Raw genomic sequence first — 25,901 nt, forward strand, 5'->3', positions numbered from 1 at the left:
TGTGTAGTGAACAGTTTGCTGTTAGTGAGGGGGCATTGAGAGCATGAGGATTGACCATCTTATGTCTCTTGTCATTGGCAAGTAGCCAGTATGGAGCAGATTAAGACTGAGGTTTTGCCCTGAGTGTTAAATACCAAGGGCTGATGGGTCTCTGACTGAGAGCTCAGGCAGAAGGGAATTGATTGGGTAACAAGGAGGAGAAAGTAGGCCTGGTCCCTATGACACTGTCATTTCCTTTCTTGATTTATAACCTCCTGAAGCTCATGGTTTCACTCCTGGCCTTTGAGGGAATATTCAGCAGCAGATTTGTAAGGTTGCTAAGCTAATGATTAGGATTGTTGTGGTATTGAACTGCGGCAGACACTGAGATATGGTGGGTTGATGTTTCACTGGGAAATCCAGGCCCCAGAGGAAGTAACGGAGATCTCAGGGAGCAAGGTGATGAAGAAAGTAACTTCTCCCCTTTAAACGTGCTTCTTTTCAACTTACTGAGTTGCCATGGAGAGGAGAATCCTAGCTCAACGTTGCCTTGTGTTTGTGATCTTCCAGGGTTAGAGCTGCATGTTGTCTAACTGATGATATGTGATTGTACTGATCACCATTGGCCATTGGGGGAGCTGTTAATACCAATGAACCCTATCTTTAGTAATAGGGGATTTAGGGAATAGTGAAGGTGTGGGGATTGGAGAGGGGGGAGGGTGGAGGTGGAATTGAAATTTGAAACCCACCATGCCAAACATTGAGATCCTGTAGTGTTGTTGGCACAGTTTTGACCAACTCTATGACCGACATGGTCAGAATAAAAGGTAACAATATAAAAATAAGTTGATTTTTAGCAGGGGTGAGCTTAAGCCCCAAGTGTCTCAGAGTTAGAGCCCTCATTGGACATCACCATACTGGCCACCGTTGCTCAGAATGCTGGGTTGACATGCAGCCTGGATGACTGTCCAGTTTGGTGGGTCCATTGTAAAGGAGTTGTGTTGCCATAACTGACCTACAATTGGTATGCCAATGCTTATGGCAGTGAGAGGAATTGTGGACAGGCCTGTTGATCAGGCTCAACTTGGGAAGAGGGTGTAGATAAAAAGGACAGCAAAAACCATCATTGGACCACAATTAGTTAGAGCCACACACAAACAGGAAGGTCAGTTCTTTCTTTTCTAGTTCCTAATTGCACGATTTGCTGTTGATGAATGTTTGTTTTCCTCCATAGGGACCTCCAGGAGATGATGGTGACATTGGCAAGGAGGTGGGAGGTGGGATTGGGGAGGTAGGAGGTGGGGATGGGGGAAGTGGGAGGTGGGATGGGGAAAGTGGGGAGGTGGGGATGGGGGAAGTGGGAGGTGGGATGGGGGAAGTGGGGAGGTGGGTGTCAGGGAGGTGGGAGGTGCAGATGGAGGGTGTTTGGAGGTGGGAATGGGGGGAGGTGGGGATGGAGGGAGGTTGGAGGTGGGGATGAAGGGAGGTCGGAGGTGGGTGTGCAGGGAGGTGGGAGGTGCAGATGGAGGGAGTTTGGAGGTGGGAATGGGGGGAGGTGGGAGATGGGAGGTGGTGATGTGGGAGTTGGGAGGTAGGGGTGCAGGGAGGTGGAATGGGGCACTGGGGATGGTGGGAGGTGAATGTGCAGGGAAGTGTGAGGTGGGATGGGGGTGTTCGGAGGTGGGATAGGTGGGATGGGGGTTGGGGGTTGCGGGGAGGTGGGGGGAGATGGGACAGGATTGGGGGAGGCGGGGCATGGAGGGAGGGCACTGGTGTCACCTCCTTTCAGGAAGGTCTGCCATGCCTTGGTCCATTCACCTTGATGTCATCTGCCGAAGGGGCAGTGCTCCGAAAGCTTGTGATTTCAGATAAACCGATTGGACCATAACCTGGTGTCATGTGACTTCTGACCTTGCTCCACTCAGACACTGAACAGGATAGCACTGTCCTTCCTCTGGCATCAGTGACCAAGAGAGCAAGGCAATGATGGAGGAATGGATGCCATGAGGGTGGAGGGTGTGGAGAAAGGGCACAGGTGTGGCTTTCATGTCCCTTTGATCAGGGAATGAGCGCCTCTGATCAAAGGCCACCTCCAGAAGCCTCAAGGAAACACCCTGGGTCTGCTGTTATACTCCCTGCCTGGTGAACCCCTCACCCTCTGCTGGCTAATATTGGCACCAATGGGATGGGACCTGTGTAGACTGGATGATAACCTCACAGTATTATCACTGGCCTGTTAATCCAGGGACTCAGATTTGTTCTGTGGATCTGGGTTCAAATCCTGCCACGGCAGATGGTGGAATTTAAATTCAATTAAGATTCCTATGATGACCATGAACCTATTGCTGATTATCTGGCAAAGCCCAAATATCTGTTTGAGACAGAAATTGCCATCTTTACCCGGTCTGAAATACATGTGACTCCAGACCCACAGCAATATGGTCAAATCCTAAATGACCTCTTGGCAATATGCACTGGCCTAGTCAGCAATGGCATCATACCGTGAGTGACTTTTTAAAAAAAAACCTCTTAAATGGCTCCCATATCCCTGGGATAAGAAGAGTTTAAACGGAGTAAAAAAAATCAATGGATATCGAAGAGCAAATCTCTAACAGTAACAACACATATCCATAAGGCCATTAATTGTCAGCTTTCATGTCTCGAGGGGTGGAATTGAGAAGAATGGACTAGTCCAGCTCAATAACCTGTTTCTGTGGCAAAGATAATGTAACTTGACAAATATGTGAAGTATTAGTTGGGAGTGGAACTTTACATATTTGTTTTGACATTGAGAAGACTTGTCCTTGACTGGATAAACGATAAACACGGGTCGGCAGCCAAGATTCAGATTCAATTGTACCAGGAATTGAAGTGAAGGACGAATATTATCTCCAATAGCATTTTGAAATTGATACAATACTTACAGGGTAGAGGGAGGCCATTCGGTCCCTTACTTCATGCCAGCACTCTGCAACAGGAGTTCAGCTTGTCTCTCTCTCCCCTCAGTTTTAGGGAAGAATCGACCAGTGAGGTCTTGTTCTGCCATGTTTCTCGACATATCGTGTTTCTTAAATGTGACTAATTTGCATTTGTGTGGCATCCAGTCCACACCTATCCACAGTTCCCTAAATCTGCTTCTGACCTTCCAACACCTTAGTCTAATTCTGCTCATGGGGTGCTGTATAAAACAGAATGCAATATGGAAATGCTACTGCAATCAATGGGTTAATGTGTACAGCAATGGATGGAAAATTGCCCACAAAGTGTTGGTCCAGTTCTGCTCGATAGTGGCAGTAGTCATCACATGATCAGTAATGACCTTTGACAACTTGACCTTTGAACGGGTCCCATGGTGAAGGACATTGCCTTGGAGATGATGCAGAATCATGTAGCGTAATTACTAATCTCTCCTCCCTCCAATCCCTCATCCCAATATTTATACCTAGACTGTATAACCGTCCAGGGAAAAATACCACCAGCGCAGAGAGCTGAACTGGACGTTTCTTAAATGCGATAGTCACTAGCTGAGAATTATAGTGTCACATGACAATATAAAGTTACATTAACTGGCAGCATGTCTGTAATGCTACACTATTCAATAAATATTTCCATAGTATTTGTTCGTCCATTACTACTAATCTGAGCTTACAGACCTAAACAATCCAACTATCAAACTGGAATGCAGCAACATTCTTAACAAATAAATCATCGCAAGGTGCTCACCGAATCAGCCCAGACTGGGGGTTAAACTGGAACTAGAACCCATGACCTTTTGTCTCAGAGGTGGGAGTGAAAACTGGCCAACCCTCCTGATTAAAAAAACGGATTCCTCAAGAGAACAGAGCGGTTTGGTTGTAATGTAAGATGTAGCACACTAGGCAACGTACAGACTGCTTGCACTCCAAAGACAGCCTCCCCATCTCACTCACATGGTGCTGGGCAAGACTCAGGTGGGCCCCCACTGCCCCTCTGCCAACTGCTCTCGGAGAAGTACCCACAACAGAGGTCAGAGGTCAGTGGGACAGCCTAAATGTGCAGGTTCGATTTGATTGTAAATGCTGTGAGGTGAGGGGAACATCAGTTCTAGGCAGTGGGATTAGATTACTTACTTACAGTGTGGAAACAGGCCCTTCGGCCCAACAAGTCCACACCGACCCGCTGAAGCGAAACCCACCCATACCCCTACATTTACCCCTTACCTAACACTACGGGCAGTTTAGCATGGCCAATTCACCTGACCTGCACATCTGTAGGAGGAAACCGGAGCACCCGGAGGAAACTCATGCAGACATGGGGAGAATGTGCAAACTCCACACAGTCAGCCGCCTGAGTCGGGAATTGAACCCAGGTCTCTGGCGCTGTGAAGCAGCAGTGCTAACCACTGTGCCACCGTGCCGTGGGGAAGAGGTTTGGTAGCAGGAACTAGGACTGTTCACTCACAAGACTGACTCTGTGTTGTGACGTCTTTGGCAGGAGCAACCCAATAATGTCGGAACTTATTGTGAATGCCAGGGACCTTTCCCATTGATCGGAGAGCTCCATATCACCTCCTACTGGACGCCAGCTGGGATGAAGAGCTGAACTGGCCAGCATTGGAATTCTCTCGGACACAGGATCCTGAGGGTGGACACTCAGGAGCTGATGGCTCTTCAATACCTGTCAGTGTGACTGGGAGCAGGACCTGCCCCAAACATTGGTGCACTGAGAACAATCTAGCTCTCAATGCCAGCAAAACCAAGGAACTCATTATTGACTTTCAGCGGGATGTTACTCATGCCCCGTTATGCACTAACAGCACAGAGATGGAATGAGTAGAGAGTGTCAAGTTCCTGGGAGTGGTCATCAGCAAGAAGCTTTCTTGAACACTACATGTGGACACACTGGTTACAAAGGCCCAACAACGTCTCATCTTCTTCAGGCAGCTGAGGAAATTTGGCATGACGGCGAATTCTCTTGCCAACTTTTATAGGTGCACCATCGAGAGCATTCCGTCTGGATGTATCACATTTTCAGCTCTGATCTCCAGCATCTGCAGGCCTCACTTTCTCCTAGATGTATCACTACCTGGTATGGCAACTGTACCATTCAAGATCGGAGACGGTTACAGAGAGGGGTGAACTCAGACCAGACAATCACAAAGGCCAACCTCCCATCTATAGAATCCATCTACTAGGCCCACTGTCAAGGAAAGGTCGCCAGCATTCTCAAAGATCCATCCCACCCTGGCAAAGTTTTTCTACAACCTCTACCATTGGGGAGAAGGTACAGAAGTCTGAATACACACATCAGCCGGTTTCATAACAATTTCGACGCTACTGCTGTTAGAGTACTGAATGGACTTACAAACTCTTAGCATTCACCTGTACCTGTGTTTTGATTTTTGCCACTGTTTACCTATTGTTTACTTTCTATGCGTTGTAACTGTGTGATCTGCCTGTATTGCTCGCAAGACAAAGTTTTTCACTGTGCCTCAGTACATGTGACAATAAATTCAATTCAATTCAATTCATTAGAGGCCTGGGATTGAGAGGTTGACCCAGTTCACAAGTGGATAAGGGAAGGAGGAGGGATACAGTAGGGAGAAGGCACTGCTGGTGGGTCGGGGTGAAGTGGTTTGTAACGTTTTTCCCTGTACTTAGGTACACGTGACAATAAATCAAATCAAATTGAAAGGATGGGAGTGGCTTTTCTGACGATGCTGTCACTTTTAAAAGGTTATTTAGTCCTTGGTCATAAAGCCAGAAGCCTAAATGGGTGCAGTTTAACAATGGAAGGGGAGTGGCCAGTTCTCTCAGTCCAGGTTTTTTTCTAGTTTGTTTTAGCTGTAGCAGTCACAAGATGTGTGAGTCCAGGGGAGTTGCAAGCTTCAGTAATCAATTCCTCTGACCTCCTTCCGAAATCTCTTTGGACGCTACTCCCTCCTGCCTGTGTTTATGAGATGTTACTGTATTGGAACAGTTAGTAACAGGTACTGTTTGGGTCAGTTAGATTTTCCGATAATTAAGTTACTCTAAATTCCATTTCTTTTATGTTTGTGTTTCATTTGCGGTGTTCAAATAAATTCTGTTTCACTTAAAGCCGAGTGGTTTGACCAGCTGCATCACACCTGGAACCCACTTCACATCTGTCTTTAAAACAAGAAAAGGTTAGGGTCTAGGATAAAAAGGGTAAAACCAATGATTGCAGATGCTGGAAACCAGATTCTGGATTAGCGGTGCTGGAAGAGCACAGCAGTTCAGGCAGCATCCGAGGAGCAGCATCCGCGGATACCTTCTTAAAATCTTTTAAGGGGGTCTGGCCTGGTCCACAACACTTTTAGTAGGAGACCTCCTCCTAATTCTGGTCACTCAATCAGGTCCTGAGTGCCTTTTCTATGGGGGACCCCACTCCCAGAGCCTATAAGCAATAATGACAGTGGTCACAGTAATTGTCCATTTAAAAGGTAGCCTGTAGTGTAGTGGTAATGCCACGGGACCATTGTTCTGGAAATACGGATTTGAATCCCACCACGGGGAGCTGGTGATGTTTCAATTCCATCAAATCTGACATAAAGATGATCTAATGGTGTCCATATAATCATTATCAAATGCTGTAAAATTCCACCTGCTTCACTGATGTTCTTTAGGGAGGGAAATCTGCTGTTCTTACCTGTTCAGGCCTACATGTGATTCTAGACACACAGCATGGGGTTGATGTTTAACTGCACTCTGGGTAATTAGGGATGAGCAGTAAATACTGGCTCAGCCAATGATGTCCACAACACTATAACACATCTTTTTAAAATGGGCTTAGCGGTTAAAGGTCAGTTAGGTAAATTCCAGACTTTTACTTTTCCAGTTGGAATTTCATTGTAATTCACACATCACAACACACTGACACACTGACACACCGACACACCAACACACTGACACACTGACATACCGACACACTGACACACTGACATACCGACACACTGACACACCGACGCACTGACACACTGCACACCAACACACCGACAAACTGACACACTGACACACTGACAAACTGACACACCGACACACTGACACACCGACACATTTTCACACCGACACACCGACACACCGACACACTGACACACCGACACACCGACACACTGACACACCGACACACCGACACACTGACACACTAACATACCGACACACTGACACACTGACATACCGACACACTGACACACCGACGCACTGACACACCGACGCACTGACACACTGCACACCAACACACCGACAGACTGACACACTGACACACTGACACACTGACACACCGACACACCAACACACTGACACACTGACATACCGACACACTGACACACCGACACACCAACACACTGACACACTGACATACCGACACACTGACACACTGACATACCGACACACTGACACACCGACACACTGACACACCGACGCACTGACACACTGCACACCAACACACCGACAAACTGACACACTGACACACTGACAAACTGACACACCGACACACTGACACACCGACACACCAACACACTGACACACTGACATACCGACACACTGACACACTGACATACCGACACACTGACACACCGACACACTGACACACCGACGCACTGACACACTGCACACCAACACACCGACAAACTGACACACTGACACACTGACAAACTGACACACCGACACACTGACACACCGACACATTTTCACACCGACACACCGACACACCGACACACTGACACACCGACACACCGACACACTGACACACCGACACACTGACACATTGACACACCGACACACCGACACACCGACACACTGACACACTGACATACCGACACACTGACACACTGACATACCGACACACTGACACACCGACGCACTGACACACCGACGCACTGACACACTGCACACCAACACACCGACAGACTGACACACTGACACACTGACACACTGACAAACTGACACACCGACACACTGACACACCGACACATTTTCACACCGACACACCGACACACTGACACACCGACACACCGACACACTGACACACCGACACACTGACATACCGACACACCGACACACCGACGCACTGACACACCGACACACCGACACACTGACACACCGACACACCGACACACTGACACACTGACATACCGACACACTGACACACCGACACATTTTCACACCGACACACCGACACACTGACACACCGACACACCGACACACTGACACACCGACACACCGACACACTGACACACTGACATACCGACACACTGACACACTGACATACCGACACACTGACACACCGACGCACTGACACACTGACATACCGACACACTGACACACCGACGCACTGACACACCGACGCACTGACACACTGCACACCAACACACTGACAAACTGACACACTGACACACTGACAAACTGACACACCGACACACTAACACACCGACACATTTTCACACCGACACACCGACACACTGACACACTGACACACCGACACACCGACACACCGACACACCGACACACTGACATACCGACACACCGACACACCGACAAACTGACACACTGACACACTGACAAACTGACACACCGACACACTGACACACCGACACATTTTCACACCGACACACCGACACACCGACACACTGACACACCGACAAACTGACACACTGACAAACTGACACACTGACACACTGACACACTGACACACTGACACACCAACACACTGACACACTGACATACCGACACACTGACACACTGACATACCGACACACTGACACACCGACGCACTGACACACCGACGCACTGACACACTGCACACCAACACACCGACAGACTGACACACTGACACACTGACACACTGACAAACTGACACACCGACACACTGACACACTGACACACCGACACATTTTCACACCGACACACCGACACACTGACACACCGACACACCGACACACTGACACACCGACACACTGACACACCGACACACCGACACACCGACGCACTGACACACCGACACACCGACACACTGACACACCGACACACCGACACACTGACACACTGACACACCGACACATTTTCACACCGACACACCGACACACTGACACACCGACACACCGACACACTGACACACCGACACACCGACACACTGACACACTGACATACCGACACACTGACACACTGACATACCGACACACTGACACACCGACGCACTGACACACTGACATACCGACACACTGACACACCGACGCACTGACACACCGACGCACTGACACACTGCACACCAACACACTGACAAACTGACACACTGACACACTGACAAACTGACACACCGACACACTAACACACCGACACATTTTCACACCGACACACCGACACACTGACACACTGACACACCGACACACCGACACACCGACACACCGACACACTGACATACCGACACACCGACACACCGACAAACTGACACACTGACACACTGACAAACTGACACACCGACACACTGACACACCGACACATTTTCACACCGACACACCGACACACCGACACACTGACACACCGACAAACTGACACACTGACAAACTGACACACTGACACACTGACACACTGACACACCGACACACTGACACACCGATACACTGACACATTGACACACCGACACACCGATTATATGTACCCCATTTATACATAGACATCAGCTCCCACCTCAATATCCCTTAACTAACAAATGAAATCACGTACATGAGAGCTAGGAGCAGGAGTAGGCCATTCTGGGGGGAGTGAACTCTACTGACTCATGGCCCTTTAATAGAAAATCATTCCTCCTCATCTCTGTTTAAAATCTGCTACTTCTCATCCTAAAACAATGACCCCTCGCTCTGGATTGTCCCACTGAAGAAAACATCCTCCCTCCATCTACATTGTCAATCTCTTTTAATATCTTGTATACATCAATTCGATCTCCTCTCATTCTTCTAAACTCTAGACAGTATAGATTTAAATTCCTCAATCTCTCTTCATGAGGCAAACTCTTTATCTCTGGAATCAATCTACTGAGCCTCGTCTGAACTGCCCCCTCAAGTAAGGGATCCTAACCTATCCACCACCTTCCTTCCTCAGTGGACAGCACCAACTTGGCCCTTTAATGTTTTAAATTTGAACGGTTTTGGCTCACTCAAAGCAAGTGATTCTCAGTTTAGTCATGATCAATGAGCCAAGTTTATAGAAACATAGAAAATAGGAGCAGGAGGAGTCCATTCGGCCCCATAAGCCTGTTGTGCCATTCAATATGACATTGGCTGATCATCCAACTCAAGTCCCCCATTCCCAGTTTATGTCCACACCCTTTGATCCCTTTAGCCTCAGAACTATATGTAACTCTTTCTTGAAAACATTCAATGCTTTGACTTAGGTGAATTGGCCATGCTAAATTGCCTGTAGTGTTAGGTAAGGGGTAAATGTAGGGGTATGGGTGGGTTGCGCTTCGGCGGGTCGGTGTGGACTTGTTGGGCCGAAGGGCCTGTTTCCACACTGTAAGTAATCTAATCTAATCTAATCAACCGTTTTCCACTCTTTGGGTAAAAGAGTTTCTCCTCACTTTAGTTGTAAATGGCAACCCTTTATCTTTAGTCTGTGGCCTCTGGTTCTGGACTCCTCTGTCTTTGGGAACCTTTTGGTTTTTACTCTGCCTAGTCCTGACAGAATGTTTCTGTGAGATCCCTCTTCATATTGAGTAAAGAAAATAAGACCCAATGACTGAATTCATCATTAGGACTGATACCTCACAACTTGAGTCCATGATGGCATTGTAATGTTATTGTATCAAATTTAGTGTGACTGGAGATTTCCTGCTTACTGGAAAATTCACCATAAGCCACTGTGAAGATACTGAAGGATCAGCTAGTCATTTGTCCTCAGTGGAGGTGAGCAATACAATACACAGAAAGGTTATTAAAGGTATTAATTTTTGGGAAGAAACACATGTTTTCTTTTCATTTGCAGGATGAAGGTGTCACTGGCTAGGCCAGCATTTATTGCCCAGAGGGCGTTATGAGTCAATCACATTGCTATGGATCTGGAGTCACATGTAGGCCAGACCGGATAAGGATGGCAGATTCCTTCCTTAAAGGTCATTAGTGAGCCAGAAGGGCTTTTCCTCAACAATGGATTCATGGCCATTATTAGACTCTTAATTCCAGAATTTCTTTTCAAAATTGAATTCAAAGTCCACCATCTGCTGTGGCTGGATTTGAACCCAGGTCCCCAGAACATTAGCTGGGTGTCTGGATGAACAGTCCCTGGGGTGATACTACTAGGCCATCACCAGCCCTATTGTGAGCAAATGGATCCATGAAATGGATTAAATGGCCATGTTGCTCATGCTGTAATGGACCCAGTCAGCACTGTTCAATGTAAGAAGAAAATAAATCACCAGTGACACACCTCCTTTGCGTTTCTTGACAGAGAGTGTGGATCCATATATCCCAAAGGCACGTTTGGCAGGAAGTAGTCCAACATTCTGGCTAAAAACACCTACAGCAGAGAAAAAAAAACAAGTCAATCTACGTTTCTGTTTCAGTCACAATTCACCCAGTTACTTGGCAAACCACACTCCCTTGTAACCATCGAGATGAGTATTGGGTACTCTGCTGTGAAGGTCATTGACCCTCAGGTGATTCCCTAATCCATTGGGATAAGTGTTCCTGGATGAATTCCTTAACTTCCACAGTTAAATTCCTGATCTGAGCCTGAAGCAAATAAGATGTAGGGGAAAAAATAGACTATTCGGTCTATCACGTCCACTATGCCACTGAATGAGATCAAACTGGAGAAAGCAAATTCACGAAACAAAGAATGTGTTCTATTTTAGATATTTCCTGAGGGAGTAAAATTGCTAGGGATGTGCAGAGAAGGGAGGAGATTGGGATTAAAAAGATTCAAATCTGCCAAGACCAAGGCTCATGCTAATATACTATTGATTGCAATGTTATACACAAGGGATGGGCTCACACCTTGACAGCCTTTTGTTACCTTTGACTATTCTTTGAGGAAATATTATGAACATACAATTAAAAGTAGAACTAAGTCATTCAGCCCCTTGAGCTTGTTCAGCCATTCAATAAGATTATGGCCAATCCGATTATCCCACATTCCAAACCTTAGTTCCAGTACACATGTAGATGAGAGTAGAAAGGACATGGATTTCATGGTCACAGGAGTGTGCTGGCAGACAGCAAGCTGGTTTGAAGTGCATCTACTTCAATGCCAGGAGTATCTGAAATAAGGTAGGTGAGCTTGAGGCATGGATAGATACCAAGGACTTCGATGTTGTGGCCATTTCTGAGATGTGGATAGAGCAGGGTGAGAAATGGATGTTGTAGGTTCCAGGGTTTAGATCTTTCATTAAGATCAAGGAAGGTGGTAAAAGACAGGAAGGTGTGGCTTTGTCAGTCATGGTTGGTATAATAGTGGCTGAAAGACCTTTTGACGAGGACTCGTCTACTGAGGTGGTATCGGCTGAGGTTAGAAACAGGAGAGGAAAGGTTACACTGCTGGAAGTTTTTTATAGGCCTCTGCAAAGTCCCAGTGATGTGGAGCAGAGGATCAGTAAATCGATTCTGGGCAAGAATGGAAGGAATAGGGTGGTTATTATGAGGGACTTTAACTTCCCCAACATTGACTGGAAATACTATAACTCTAGTGCGTCGGATGGATCAGTTTTTGCCCACTGTGTACAGAAAGGTTTCCTGACACAGTATGTCAAAGGGCTGACAAGAGGGGAGGCCACACTGGATCTGGTGCTTGGTAATGAACCAGGCCAGGTGTTTGATTTAGATGTGGCTGAGCACTTTGGAGCGAGTGACCATCATTCGGTTAGGTTTAGTTTAGCGATGGAAAGGGATAGGTACATGCCACAGGGCAAGAGTTATAGATGGGGGAAAGGCAATTATAATGCGATTAATCAAGATTTAGGAGGCTTAGAATGGGGTAGCAAAATGGAGGGGATGGTGACAATCGAAATTGGATTAAGGAACTGGTTTAAGGAACAGATATTGCGCATCTTTGACAGGTATGCCCCTGTCAGGCAGGGAGGAAGTGATAAGGTAAGGGAACTGTGGTTCACTACAGAAATTGCATCTCTTGTTAAGTGGAAGAGGGAAACTTATGTGTCGTTAAGGTGTGATGGTTCAGATGAGACGATGGAGAGTTACAGGTCAGCTAGGAAGGATTTAAAGAGAGAGTTAAGAAGAGCAAAGAGAGGACACAAGCCGTCTTTATCAAATAGAATAAAGGAGAACCCTAAAGCTTTCTATAGGTATGTGAGGAATAAAAGGATGACTAGGGTAGGAACAAGGCCTGTCAAAGACAGAAATGGGAAGTTGTGTGTGGATCCTATGGAGATCAGAGAAGTGTTAAACGAATACTTCTCATCTGTTTTCACCCAGGAAAAATAGAATATTATAGAGGAGAAGACTGAGATACGGGCTATTAGAAAGGATTGAGGTTAGTAAGGAGGAGGTGTTATCAAGTCTAGAAAGTGTGAAAGTAGATAAGTTCCCTGGGCCAGATGGGATTTTTCAGAGAATTCGCTGGGAAGCTAGAGAGGAGATGGCTGAGCCTTTGACCTTGATCTTTGAGTTATCATTGTCTATAGGTTTAGTATCACAGGACTGGAGGATTGCAAAAGTTGAGCACTTGCTCAAGAAAGGCAATAGAGCTGACCCAGGTAATTATAGACCAGTGAGCCTTACGTCTGTTGTAGGAAAAGTTTTGGAAAGGATTATAAGAGATATGATTTATAATTATCTAGCAAACAGCAATTTGATTGGAAATAGTCAACAAGGATTTGTCAAGGGCAGGTCGTGCCTCACAAACCTCATTGAGTCTTTTGAGAAGGTGACCAAGCATATGGATGAGGGTAGGACAGGGGTGTACATGGACTTCACTAAAACCTTTGATAAGGTTTCACATGGTAGGCGATTGGAGAAAATGTGGAGCCATGGGATTGAAAGTGATTTAGCAGTTTGGATTAGAAACTAACTTTCTCTAAGACGGCAGTGAGGAGTGGTGGTTGATGGAAATTATTCAGCCTGGAGTCTGGTTACTAGTGGTGTGCGATAAGGATCTGTTTGTCATTTTTATAAATGACTTGGACGCAGGCATAGATGGCTGGTTTGCATATGACACTAAAGTCAGTGGAATAGTGGACAATTTGGAAGAATGTTACAGGTTGCAGGGGGACTTGGATAAACTGCAGGATTGGGCTGAGAGGTGGCAAATGGAGTTCAATGCAGATAAATGTGAGGTGGTGCACTTTGGGAAGAATAACAGGAAGGCAGAGTACTGGATCAATGGAAAGATTCTTGGTTGTGTGGATGTGCAGAGGGATCTTGGTGTCTATGTACATAGATCCCTGAAAGTTGCCACCCAGGTTGATAGTGCTGTTAAGAAGGCATATGGTGTGTTAGGCTTCAATGGTAGAGGGATTGGGTTCCAGAGCTGTGATGTCATGCTGCAACTATACAAAACACTGGTGCAGCTGCACTTGGAATATTGTGTACAGTTCTGGTCGCCCCATTACAGGAAGGATGTGGAAGCATTGGAAAAGGTGCAGAGGAGATTTACCAGGATGTTGCTTGGTCTGGGGGGAAGATCTTATGAGGAAAGGCTGAGGGGACTTGGGTCTGTTCTCATTGGAAAGAAGAAGGCTAAGAGAAGATTTGATAGAAACATACAAGATGATCAGAGGATTAGATAGGGTAGACAGTGAGAGTCTTTTACCTAGGATGATGATGTCAGCATGTACGAGGGGGCATAACTACAAATTGTAATTTCAGGCTTGATAGATTTAAGATAGATGTCAGAGAGGGGTTCTTTACTCAGAGAGTGGTAAGGACGCAGAATACCCTGCCTATCAATGTAGTTAACTCAGCCATGCTGGGGGCATTTAAACAGTCTTTGGTTAAGCATATGGATGATGATGGAATAGTGCAGGGGAATGGGCTTAGATTAATTCACAGGTCGGTGCAACATCGAGGGCTGAATGGCATGTTCTGCACGATGTTGTTCTACATTCTATGTACTTAATAACCTTACACCCCCCCGCCTCACTCATCAAGAATCTGTCCTCTACTTTGTAAACATTCTCAGACCTGCTCCCACTGCCTTTTAAGGAAGAAAAGTTCCAAAAGCACATGGCGCACTGAAAAAGGATTTCTCAACAGTTGTCTGAAATGAGTGACCCCTTAATTTGACCCCCATTTGTAGATTCTCCCACAAGAGGAAACATTGTCTTCAAAGTGACCCTCTCAAGACCCCTAACCTTAAACCTAGCCTTCACTCTAAACCTAACCTTCACTCTAACCGGCACCCTAACTCGAAATCTCACCTTCACCCTAATCCTCACCCAAACCCTAACCCTAACCATAACCCTCACCCTAAACCTAACCATCACCCTCACCCTAACCCTAACCCTAACCATAACCCTCACCCTAAACCTAACCATCACCCTCACCCTAACCCTAACCCTAACTATAACCCTCACCCTCACCCTAACCCTAACCCTAACCCTCACCCTCATCTTAATCCTCACACTAACCATCACACTAACCCTAACCCTCACCCTCACACTAACCCAACCCTCACCCTAATCCTCATGCTCACCATAACTCTGTCAAAATGCCTAACCCTAATCCTTACCCTGACCCTAAACCTAATTCTGTCAAGACCTCTAACCCAAACCTCAAGCCTAACACCATCAGGACCCCTAATCCAAACCCAAACCCTAACCCTAACCCTATCAAGACCCCTAACCCTATTTCAATCAATTTGCAGAAAAAATACAGAAAATGCTGGAATTATTCAGCACATTGCTCTCATCCTGAACTGTAAGTTATCAGTGATTTTGCTCCCAACTTCCATCTGTTTTCATTTCAGATTTCTAGCGTCACTCTATTTTGCCTCAGTGTAACAGAAGTGGATTTGCTTTTCTATAGAAAAGCAGAAAGATTGAGGTTACAAGGGCAACTGGCAACATCAACACAGACAAATCAATTCAATTACCGTAGTTTTCCGTATTTAAATCAGACTGTTCAGGGTGTGAAGGAAAGCCTGTTCAATGGGTCACAGGGTTGTGGAGTTTATGTTTGTTATGAATTCTGTGAAAGAAATGTTGTAACTGGACTCGGTCAGTCTCCAAGGAAACAACAGCAGCAGATCAAGTTTGCAGAGATACACCTCACTTTCAAACTCTGATATGTGAGCTTGACTCATAGTCTTCGTGTCAGGAATTAGATTTTGGGTTAGGATAAAGGTAAGGATATGGGTTAAGGTTAGGATTAGGGGTCTTGCTAGAGTTAGGATTAGGGTTAGGGTCAGGATTAGGGTTAGGGCTAGGGTTAGGGGTCTTGGCAGAGTTAGGGTTAGGATAAGGATTAGGGTTAGGGTTAGGGTTAGGATTAGGGTTAGGGTTAGGGTTAGGGGTCTTGGCAGAGTTAGGGTTAGGATAAGGGTTAGGTTCAGGATTAGGGTTAGGGTTAGGGTTGGTGTCTTGGCAGAGTTAGGATTAGGGTTAGGATTAGGATCAGGATTAGTGTTAGGGACATGGTTCGGGGTCTGGCAGAGTTAGGGTTAGGGTTAGGATAAGGGTTAGGGTTAGGATTAGGGATAGGGTTCACAGTCTTGCAAGGGTTGGGGTAGGGATCTTGATAGGATTTGAATTTGGATTAGAGTTAGCTGTCTTGATAGGGTTAGAGTGAGGGTGAGGGTTCTTGGTGGGGTTTGAGTCGGTTGTGGGTTAGGGTCAGGATTAGGCTTGGGGGTCTTGACTGGGTTAGGGATAGGGTTGGATTCATCATTAGGTTAAAGGTTAGTGTTAGGCGTCTTGACAAGGTGAAGTTGAGGAGGATGTTTCCTCTCAAGGGAGAATCTGGAACTGGGGGTCACTGCGTCAAATTAAGGGATCACCCATTTAAGACAGAGAGAAGGGGAATGTTTTTTCTCAGAGTGCCGTGAGTGTTTGGATTAGACTCGAAGTCATGGCCATCTCTGTGAACGTTCACAATATCCAGGTGCAAAGTGAAAGAAGAAAGGAAGGGGTCTCCCAGTGAGTTAACCAACACTCCTACATTAACCAGGAATATCACGTCATGCAATATCATTTCAGCAGCATGTCACTGTAATCTTTTGCTATGAGTTCTGTGTCTTATGGTTCTGTTTCACAACCATCTGGTGAAGGAGCAGCGCTCTGAAAGCTAGTGCTTCCAAATAAACCTGTTGGACTATGACCTGGTGTTCTGTGATTTTTAACTTTGTCCACCTCAGTCCAACACCGGCTCCTCCACACCATCTCACTCAAGAGATACTGCCAGACCTCCAGACTTTCTCTAGCATTCTCTCTGTTTGTTATGAATTCCAGCATCCGCAGTATTGGAAGTTGAAACAGTTGCTGTGTGTTCAATAGGCAGTTTGATGTGGGTTAAGGGATGTAGTGAGAAGGTGGAGTACAGAGTGAATCTGTATCAAGGGAAGGAGCTCAATGGGGCAGATGTCCATTGCCTGTTCTGAAGAACCATAATGAATTAAACATTCTGAAGCGACACACACCTGCATAAACAGCAAACAATAGATCAACTCTTGCTAGGTTTCCAGTCAACGTGTCTGCAGTATTCTGACAGAATAGCCTCGCTGATGCTCAGAGGTGGGCTTCCTTTTCAGGAGCAGGTGGACTGTGGTTGAAAAAGGAGCATCTGCTGCATCCCTGATTCATGTGAGAATTCCACACCCATGACCCCAACTGAAATAACTCCCCAGAGGTAGGTATCTCATTGAGGAGAAAGTGAGATCTGCAGATGCTGGAGATCAGAGCTGAAAACGTGTTGCTGGAAAAGCGCAGCAGGTCAGGCAGCATCCAAAGAGCATGAAATTCGACGTTTCGGGCATAAGCCCTTCATCAGGAAACATTCCTGATGAAGGGCTTATGCCCGAAATGTCGAATTTCCTGTTCCTTGGATGCTGCCTGACCTGCTGCGCTTTTCCAGCAACACATTTTCAGTAGGTATCTCATCACCAGATCACCCTTAATTTACATATGAAGAGTCCTTGATACTGTTCCAACTCCCTCAGAGCGAGCAGAACCCCTGACACTCCTGTTTATATCTGTCAACCAGGGTTTCCTGATAACCGCCCAATCAGGGAACTCACACTCTATGAGGTCCACCTGGCTGACTTTCGTACAATCACTACACCAACAACTGTGCTATCTCACCCCCAATCCTCAATGAGAAAAGGAGGAAGGTGAGGTCAGCCAGAGGGAGCCTTATAGAATATGAGTTCCCTGATTGGGGCTGCTAATTTGGTCTAACCAGGGAGCCTTGGCTGACAGATATAAACAGGAATACAAAAGAATCTGCTCACTCTGAGAGCTGGCTCTGAGGGAACTGGATCTGTGTCAAGAACTCTCCACATATGAATAAAAAGTGACTCGGTGATAGGATACCGGCTTCTGGGGAGTTATTTCAGTGAGAGCTGGGTCTTTGTTAGATTTCCTACAGAGGGGAAAGTTGGCAGCAGCTGATGACAGTCTTCAAATGGAGTCAGGATGTGGGAGAAGTGGTAAAGCCTCACCTTTATTCTTAAACAAAAACGGAAGTTGCTGGAAAAGCTCAGCAGGTCTGGCAGTATGTGTGGAGAGAAATCAGAGTTAACCTTTTGGGTCAAGTGACCCTTCCTCAGAACTTATATTTTTAAGATTCAGATCAGAGAGTTGGACCATAAAATGAAACAATTCTTCCTTTTCTCCTCCATCCCAAGCTGAGCCTAACTGCATAAACACATTCTCCTGCACCTCTGGCTAGGCTTGCTCACAGAGAGTTGCATGTTCCCTCTTAATCACAGCAACCACATTGGCAGCTTGAATTGTACTACAAACAAATCTGTAAAAGACTGTGTCTTTCATTTTCCTCCGAGTTCTTACTGGCAGACTAAAATGGGAAAATAACTAGTTTTCAAGGAATGGTGAAAGACCCTTGCATGATTTTGAATGCAACTAAACACTGTTTACACAGCTGCTTGCTTGAGCATTCGTTGGCGTGCAGTCTGCAGACGAACTGGAGGCATGGGCTGATGTGCAAATAGAGATTCAGCCTGGCAACAGGAGCTCATTGGTCTGTGGACCACTGACTGACTATTGATGATGCCTGCCAACAATTACATGATTGGTTTGGAAGGAGCTAAACAGCTTGAGGCCGTAAACAAGGTAGGGAGAGGTGTCCATCACTCAGAAACCTTCTCTGTTCTCCGCAGTAAAAGTCAATTTAAGTTCAAAGAAAAGCAATTTATTTTTTCTCCAGCGTTACTGTAAACTGTGAGTTTTAATTAATAAATCAGAGGCCTTTTAGAAATGTGAACCAAACACCCTGTAACAGCTACAAATCAGTGAAAGCATCCAGAGAAGGAAGACTGAGAAGCAGCATTCTCATCAGCACCAGATCCTGTGCACAGGAACCAGCAAATTGCTTTCCTAGTCTTTCACTCCAGCCATTACATCAATTTGTTTTTCCAATGTTTTTTCTGCATATGTATAAAGGGTGTGTTTGTAAGGGCTGATTTCTGTATGAACTTGTAGAGTGGTAAATATGTTCTCATCAGATTGGTCAGACATGTTATGTCACATCTCTGAAGCAGGTGGGATTGGAACCTGGGCCTCCTGGCTCAGAGATAGGGACACTGCACTACAAGAGCCCTTATATCATTGGAGTAATATGCCAACAGCTTGTAACTGATTACCAGCAGTTAGAGTTAGTTACTTGTAATAAATAGTGATTCTTGTTCAGTAGGGAAATCTTTTAATCAATCTGAGTCAAAAAGACAGGCCAATTGGGGAATTAAAAGGTAAGAACCAGGAACAGGAGTAGGCCATCAGGCCCAAAGAGCCTGACCCGCCATTCAATAAGATCATGGCTGATCTTCTCATGACCTCAGCTCCACTTACCCACCCTCTCACCATAACCCTTAATTCATTTACTGTTCAAAACATTATTTATCTTAGCTTTAAAAACATTTACTGAGGAATCCTCAACCATTTCATTGGGTAGGGAATTCCATACATTCACAACCCTCTGGTTGAAGAGGTTCCTTTTCCATGCAGTCATAAATCTGCTCCTCCTAGTTTTGAGGTTATGCCCTCTTGTCCTAGTTTCACCCACCAGTAGAAACATCCTCTCTACTTCTATTTTATCTATTCCCTTCATAATTTTATATGTTTCTATCAGATACCCCCACTCCCATTCTTCTAAATTCCAGTGAATATAATCCCAGTTGACTCAATTCTGCATGTTTTTATAAAATGTTTAATTTTAAGTGTCCAGTGAGGGATGAGAAATCCTTTGAATTGGCCAACACATGATGGGAAAGACTGCCAAGATGTGAGGTCTATCCCCCTCCACCTGCGTCCCTGGGGAATGACCATATGGAAACATCTGACTGGTTCCTGTTGGGTTCTGGTGGAACTGACACTCCCCACCTGACCCCAGTACCTGGAGGGAGTGCCCTCCTTCGACAGTGAGGACTAGGAATTGGTGCTGTCTATCCAGGGAATGAAGGGATCTTCTCCACAAAACATTCCAGGCATGTCTTTTACCTTCATTGGCGTTGCAGCTTCGGGATTCAATATCACCAACGGTGCCACAAAGATCACGCCAGCAATGTCCTCTGGTCTCTCATGCAAAATGTAGATTGCCACCAATCCGCCCTGAAACGCAAGAGGAGGCAGAATTACAACAACAACTCTATGAAGCAAAGCCCTGGTGAGTAAAGTCCCTCAGGGAATTGGATGTGGTATTGGGCAGCATGGTGATTAGCACTGCTGCCTCACAGCGCCAGAGACCCAGGTTCAATTCCCACCTCAGGCAACTTACAGTGTGGAGTTTGCACATTCTCCCCGTGTCTGCGTGGGTTTCCTCCGGGTGCTCCAGTTTCCTCCCACAGTCCAAAAATGTGCAGGTTAGGTGAATTGGCCATGCTAAATTGCCCGTAGTGTTAGGTGAAGGGGTAAATGTAGTGGAATGGGTCTGGGTGGGTTGCTCTTCGGAGGGTGGGTGTGGACTTGTTGGGCCGAAGGGCCTGTTTCCACACTGTAAGTAATCTAATCTAATGTCAGATCAGCCATGATCCAACTGAATGGTGGAATGGTTTTGAGGGGTTGAACGGCCTACTGCTGTTCCTATTTCTTACCATCGTTACCACGGTAGCTCAGTTGGTACAGGTGCTACTCGATGCACAGCTATGATGAAGTGTGGTGCTGGAAAAGCACATCCAGTCAGGCAGCATCCGAGAAGCAGCGGAGTCAACATTTCGAGCATAAGCCCTTCATCAGCTTATGCTTGAAACGTCGACTGTCCTGATCCTCGGATGCTGCCTGACCGGCTGTGCTTTTCCAGCACCACACTCTTTGACGCTGACCTCCAACATCTGCAGTCCTCACTTTCTCCTCCACACAGATGTGAAGGTCTTGGTCTGACCTGTACTGGGGCAATCTCAGCCAGAATAGCAGCTTCGTTCAGTTTATTGGGTGGGGGTGAAGTTCACCTTATTGAATGTGAAGAAGGGGCAAGAGAACATCAGGAGCCATTTTCATACCCCACCCAGGTATCCTCTCCTCTTAGCAATAACATGCATTTTTGTAGCGCCTTTTACACAGTTAGATACATGATCAAACACAACTTGACACTGCCAGAGGAAGTGGTGGAGGCCTGCACAATAACAACATTTAAAAGGCATTTGGATGGGTATATGAATAGGAAGGATTTAGAGGGATATGGACCAAATGCTGGGAAATGGGACTAGATTAGGTTAGGATATCTGGTCGGCATGGACACGTTGGACCGAAGGGCCTGTTTCCATGCTGTACGTCTCTGTGACTCTATGACAGGTGACCCATAACTTGTTCACAGGAAGGGCTGGGGAAGACAAAGAGGGAAGGAAAGTCCTACAGAGAACATGGAGTGAGGGCAACTGAGATCATGGTCACTGAGTGAAGGAATTTGGCCAAACACAGAGAATGCTGGAGAAACTCAGCAGGTCCTGCAGCATCTGTGGAGAGAGAAAGCAAAGTCAATATTTTGAATCTGGTGACTCTGCTTCAGAACACTGTTAACTCTCTGCAGATGCTGCTGCGCTTGCTGAGTTTCTCCAGCATTTACACGTCTTTGTCTCAGATTTCCAGCATCTGCAGTGTTTTGCTTTTGTCGCAGGAAGTGGGCAATGGGCAAATGGCCAGAATTGAGTTATTGGAATTGCAAAGACCTTTGAGAATTGCAGGGCTGCAGGAGGTTACAGGGAGAGGCTCCTAAGCTGTTGGAAAAGGCTAATTTATTGTCTATCAATTGATGCAGCACTCATCTATGCAAGTGGGGAGTATCCCATCACAGTCCTGACTTGTTCTTGTTGATGGTGGACAGGCTTTGGGATTTGAGGTACAAAGTGAGTTACTTGCTGCAGTATTTATTGCTGCTTTTGACTTGCTCTTGTAACCACAGTACGTGTGGTTCAGTTCAGTTTCTGGTCAATGGTAATCTCTAGGATGTTGACTGTGGGAGATTCCTCATTCAATAGATATCTGCCAAACTGACACACAGTTAGAGTCAGGACAGTAGCCACTCCTGTTGGTAGCCTTCTGACAAAGTTGAACATGTGTTGCTGGTTAAAGCACAACAGGTCAGGCAGCATCCAAGGAATAGGAAATTCAGCTGAAGGGCTTATGCCCGAAACGTCGAATTTCCTATTCCTTGGATGCTGCCTGACCTGCTGTGCTTTAACCAGCAACACATGTTCAACTGTGATCTCCAGCATCTGCAGACCTCATTTTTTACCCGAAGCCTTCTGACAAAGCCTGGATTGGCCTTATTCAAGACATTTCCTGACACAATGTACAGGATTGGGTGTAAATGAGAGTTGGTGGGACATCAACTTCGGTTAACAACCATCATGAGCACCTATAAGAAGGACGCTCTCTACAGAGAAGGAGGCCATTCAGCCCCTCGAGGCTGTTCAATGAAGTCATAGCTGATCTGTGGCCTAACTCCATTTGACTGCCTTTTTTAATACCTTTGCTTAACAAAACACTATCTGTCTCAGATTTAAAATTAACAACTGATCCAACAACAACTTCTGTTTCTGGAAGAGAGTTCTAAACCTCCTTTTGTGTTTCCTAACATCTCTCCTGAACAGTCTGGTCCTAATTCTCAGACGATGCCCCTCGTTCTAGAATCCCCAACCCGTGGAAATTGTTGATCTTTATCCACCCTGTCCTTTCATGATCATATCTTGAAGACTTTGATCAGATCGCCCTTTAACCTTCTAAATTTCAGAGAAAATGGGTCGAATTTGTATAATCTTGCCTCATAACTTAACCCTTGAAGTCCAGATATTATTCTCTGGATTTTCTCTGTTCCTCCTACACTGGAGATCTGCATGTTAGAAACTGTTTCCAAATTTGCCCTTTTGCCAAGGGGTCTATTCATGGACTGTTACTATATTGAAACAGTTAATCAGTAATAGACATTGCACCTATTATTCGGTTAAATTCTCCAAGAGAGTTAAGTTATTCTAAGTTCTTCTTTCTTTCGTTTGTACTTTAACTATAGTGTTTGAACAAATTGTATGATTGCTTAACAATATGGAGTTTGACCAGTTATGTTTCATCTAGAACACAACACTTCACATCTGCCTTTAAAACAAGAAAAAGTTTGGATCTGGGCTAATTTCTTAAAATATTTTGTATGTCTGGCCTGGTCCATTACATTCATTAAAAAATGTATATTTTATTGCACAGAAATCAGCCACAGGTCCCAGTGGTTCATAACAGAGCCCTCTCACACCTGTTCTCATTGCAACAGAACCAGAATACACACAAACAGGCAAAATTGCAGCATCCATTCTCTGAGGATTAACCTCATTGAGGCAATGAATCTATATTGGGGTCTGAATTAAGCAGCCTCAGGCCACAGTGTTTGTCTGTCACACACTGGCAGCTCATTCCCAAGCACTGCCTGAATTAACTTGCTGTAATTTACACCTTAATGATCCGGTCTCGCTGGGAGAGGTTTAATCTGCGATTCCTGTGCAAATACTTTGCAGCAAGTTCACACAGCTCTAGTGAGGTGAATCAGAAAATACATCTCCCATTGTTTAGGAAATTGGTAACTCGAGGAGACAGAATTAAGGTCAGCAAAGGATCAAGTGTTATATGCTAAACCTTAAAAAGAGGGCTATTGAGTGTGCAATTGTGGGATCACTGCAGTTTAAAGGCCATTCACTATTCATGTCAATACTGCCTCACAGGGACAGCAAATTAGCTGCTCTCTGTTTGCAGCCCTCTCTCTCTATAGGTAATGATCCAATTCCCTGCTGAATTGTTTTTAAAAACGCCATGCAATTCATGGAATAGAGGCTTCCCTGGCTAGACCAGCATTTATTGCTCATCCCTAATTGCCCAGAATGCAGTTGCAAGTCAACCACTTTGCTCTGGGTCAGAAGTCACGTTTAGGCCAGACCGAGTAAGGATGGCAGTCACCTTCTCTGAAGGACATTCATCAACCAGATGGATTTTTACCACAATCGACTGTGTCTTCCAACTCACTCGTGACTATCGATGATACAAACAACTCAGCAAGGGGCCCAGCAATCATTTCCTTAGCTTCCCACAGAGTCCTAAGGTGCACCTGATCAGGTCCTGGGGATTTATCTACCTTCATGTGTTTCAAGATGTCCAGCACTTCCTCTCTACAATACAGGCATTTTTCAAGATGTCATCATCTATTTCCCACATTCTATATCTTCCATGTCCTTTTTCCACAGTAAACACTGATGCAAAATACTCATTTAATATCTCCCCCACCTCCTGCAGCTCCACATAAAGGCCGCCTTGCTGATCTTTGAGGGGCCCTATTCTCTCCCTAGTTACCTTATTGTCCTTAATGTATTTATAAAAACCCTTTGGATTCTCCTTAATTCTATTTGCCAAAGCTATCTCATGTCCCCTTTTTGCCCTCCTGATTTCCCTCTTAAGTATACTCCTGAAGTATTTCTAAGGATTCACTCGATCTATCCTCTCTATACCTGACATAAGCTTCCTTCTTTTTTCTTAACCAAACCCTCAATTTCTTTAGTCATCCAGCATTCCCTATACCTACCAGCTTTTCCTTTCACCCTGACAGGAATGTACTGTTTCTGGATTCTCGTTTTCTCATTTCTGAAGGCTTCCCATTTTCCAGTCGTCCCTTTATCTAAGAACATCTGCCTCCAATCAGCTTTTGAAAGTTCTTGCCTAATACTGTCAAACTTAGCCTTCCTCCAATTTAGAACTTCAATTTTTCAGTATTTGGTCAGTTGTATAAGGCTAATTTTGTGCATTTACTGGAAAGGATAAGGCAGGACCTCCAGCGATGGGGAAACCTCCCAATTTCCTGGTTGGGTAGAATAGCACTAATTAAAATGAATGTTCTGCCCCGTCTCCTATATCCTATGAAAATGCTTCCGGTGATGCTGCCGAGGATGGCTCTAAGTAAATTATATGGCTGGCTGGGTTCCTTTATCTGGAATCATAGACGGCCCCTCATTAAGCTGAAGAAGCTACAGCTTCCACAGACAAGGGGAGGACTGGACTTCCCAGACTTTAGGAAATATCAGTTAAGTTCCCTATTAAGTTACATAGCTGATTGGGTCTTGTCTGATCCACAATCAATCTGGCTGGACATCGAGGCCTCTCAAGTAAAATACCCACTTATTAACCTCCTATTTTCAGACAAGAGGAAAATCATTACAGATCACTGTAAAAATCCCATAATACTAAATACAATTAAGGCTTGGAATATAATGCGGCAAAATGAGGGTAATTTACATAAAACATCTCCCTATGCACCGATAGTAGGAGCATGGGGATTCCAA

The 25,901-nt window shown here is 45.5% G+C and overlaps 1 protein-coding gene across 1 annotated transcript in view; it reads right to left on the bottom strand.

Annotated features, from left to right (window-relative positions):
• The window catches only part of LOC132822231 (monoglyceride lipase-like), a 126,924-nt gene that overhangs the window by 20,774 nt on the left and 80,249 nt on the right, over positions 1-25,901 (bottom strand). The window contains exons 5-6 of the mRNA XM_060835336.1: positions 20,596-20,706; positions 11,400-11,489 (exon numbers count right to left, since the gene is read on the bottom strand). Coding sequence (XP_060691319.1) covers positions 11,400-11,489; positions 20,596-20,706 — 201 coding nt within the window. The remainder of the gene's footprint in view (positions 1-11,399; positions 11,490-20,595; positions 20,707-25,901) is intronic.

This window comes from Hemiscyllium ocellatum, chromosome 14 (assembly GCF_020745735.1).
Source record: "Hemiscyllium ocellatum isolate sHemOce1 chromosome 14, sHemOce1.pat.X.cur, whole genome shotgun sequence".
Classification (NCBI taxonomy): Eukaryota; Metazoa; Chordata; class Chondrichthyes; order Orectolobiformes; family Hemiscylliidae; genus Hemiscyllium; species Hemiscyllium ocellatum.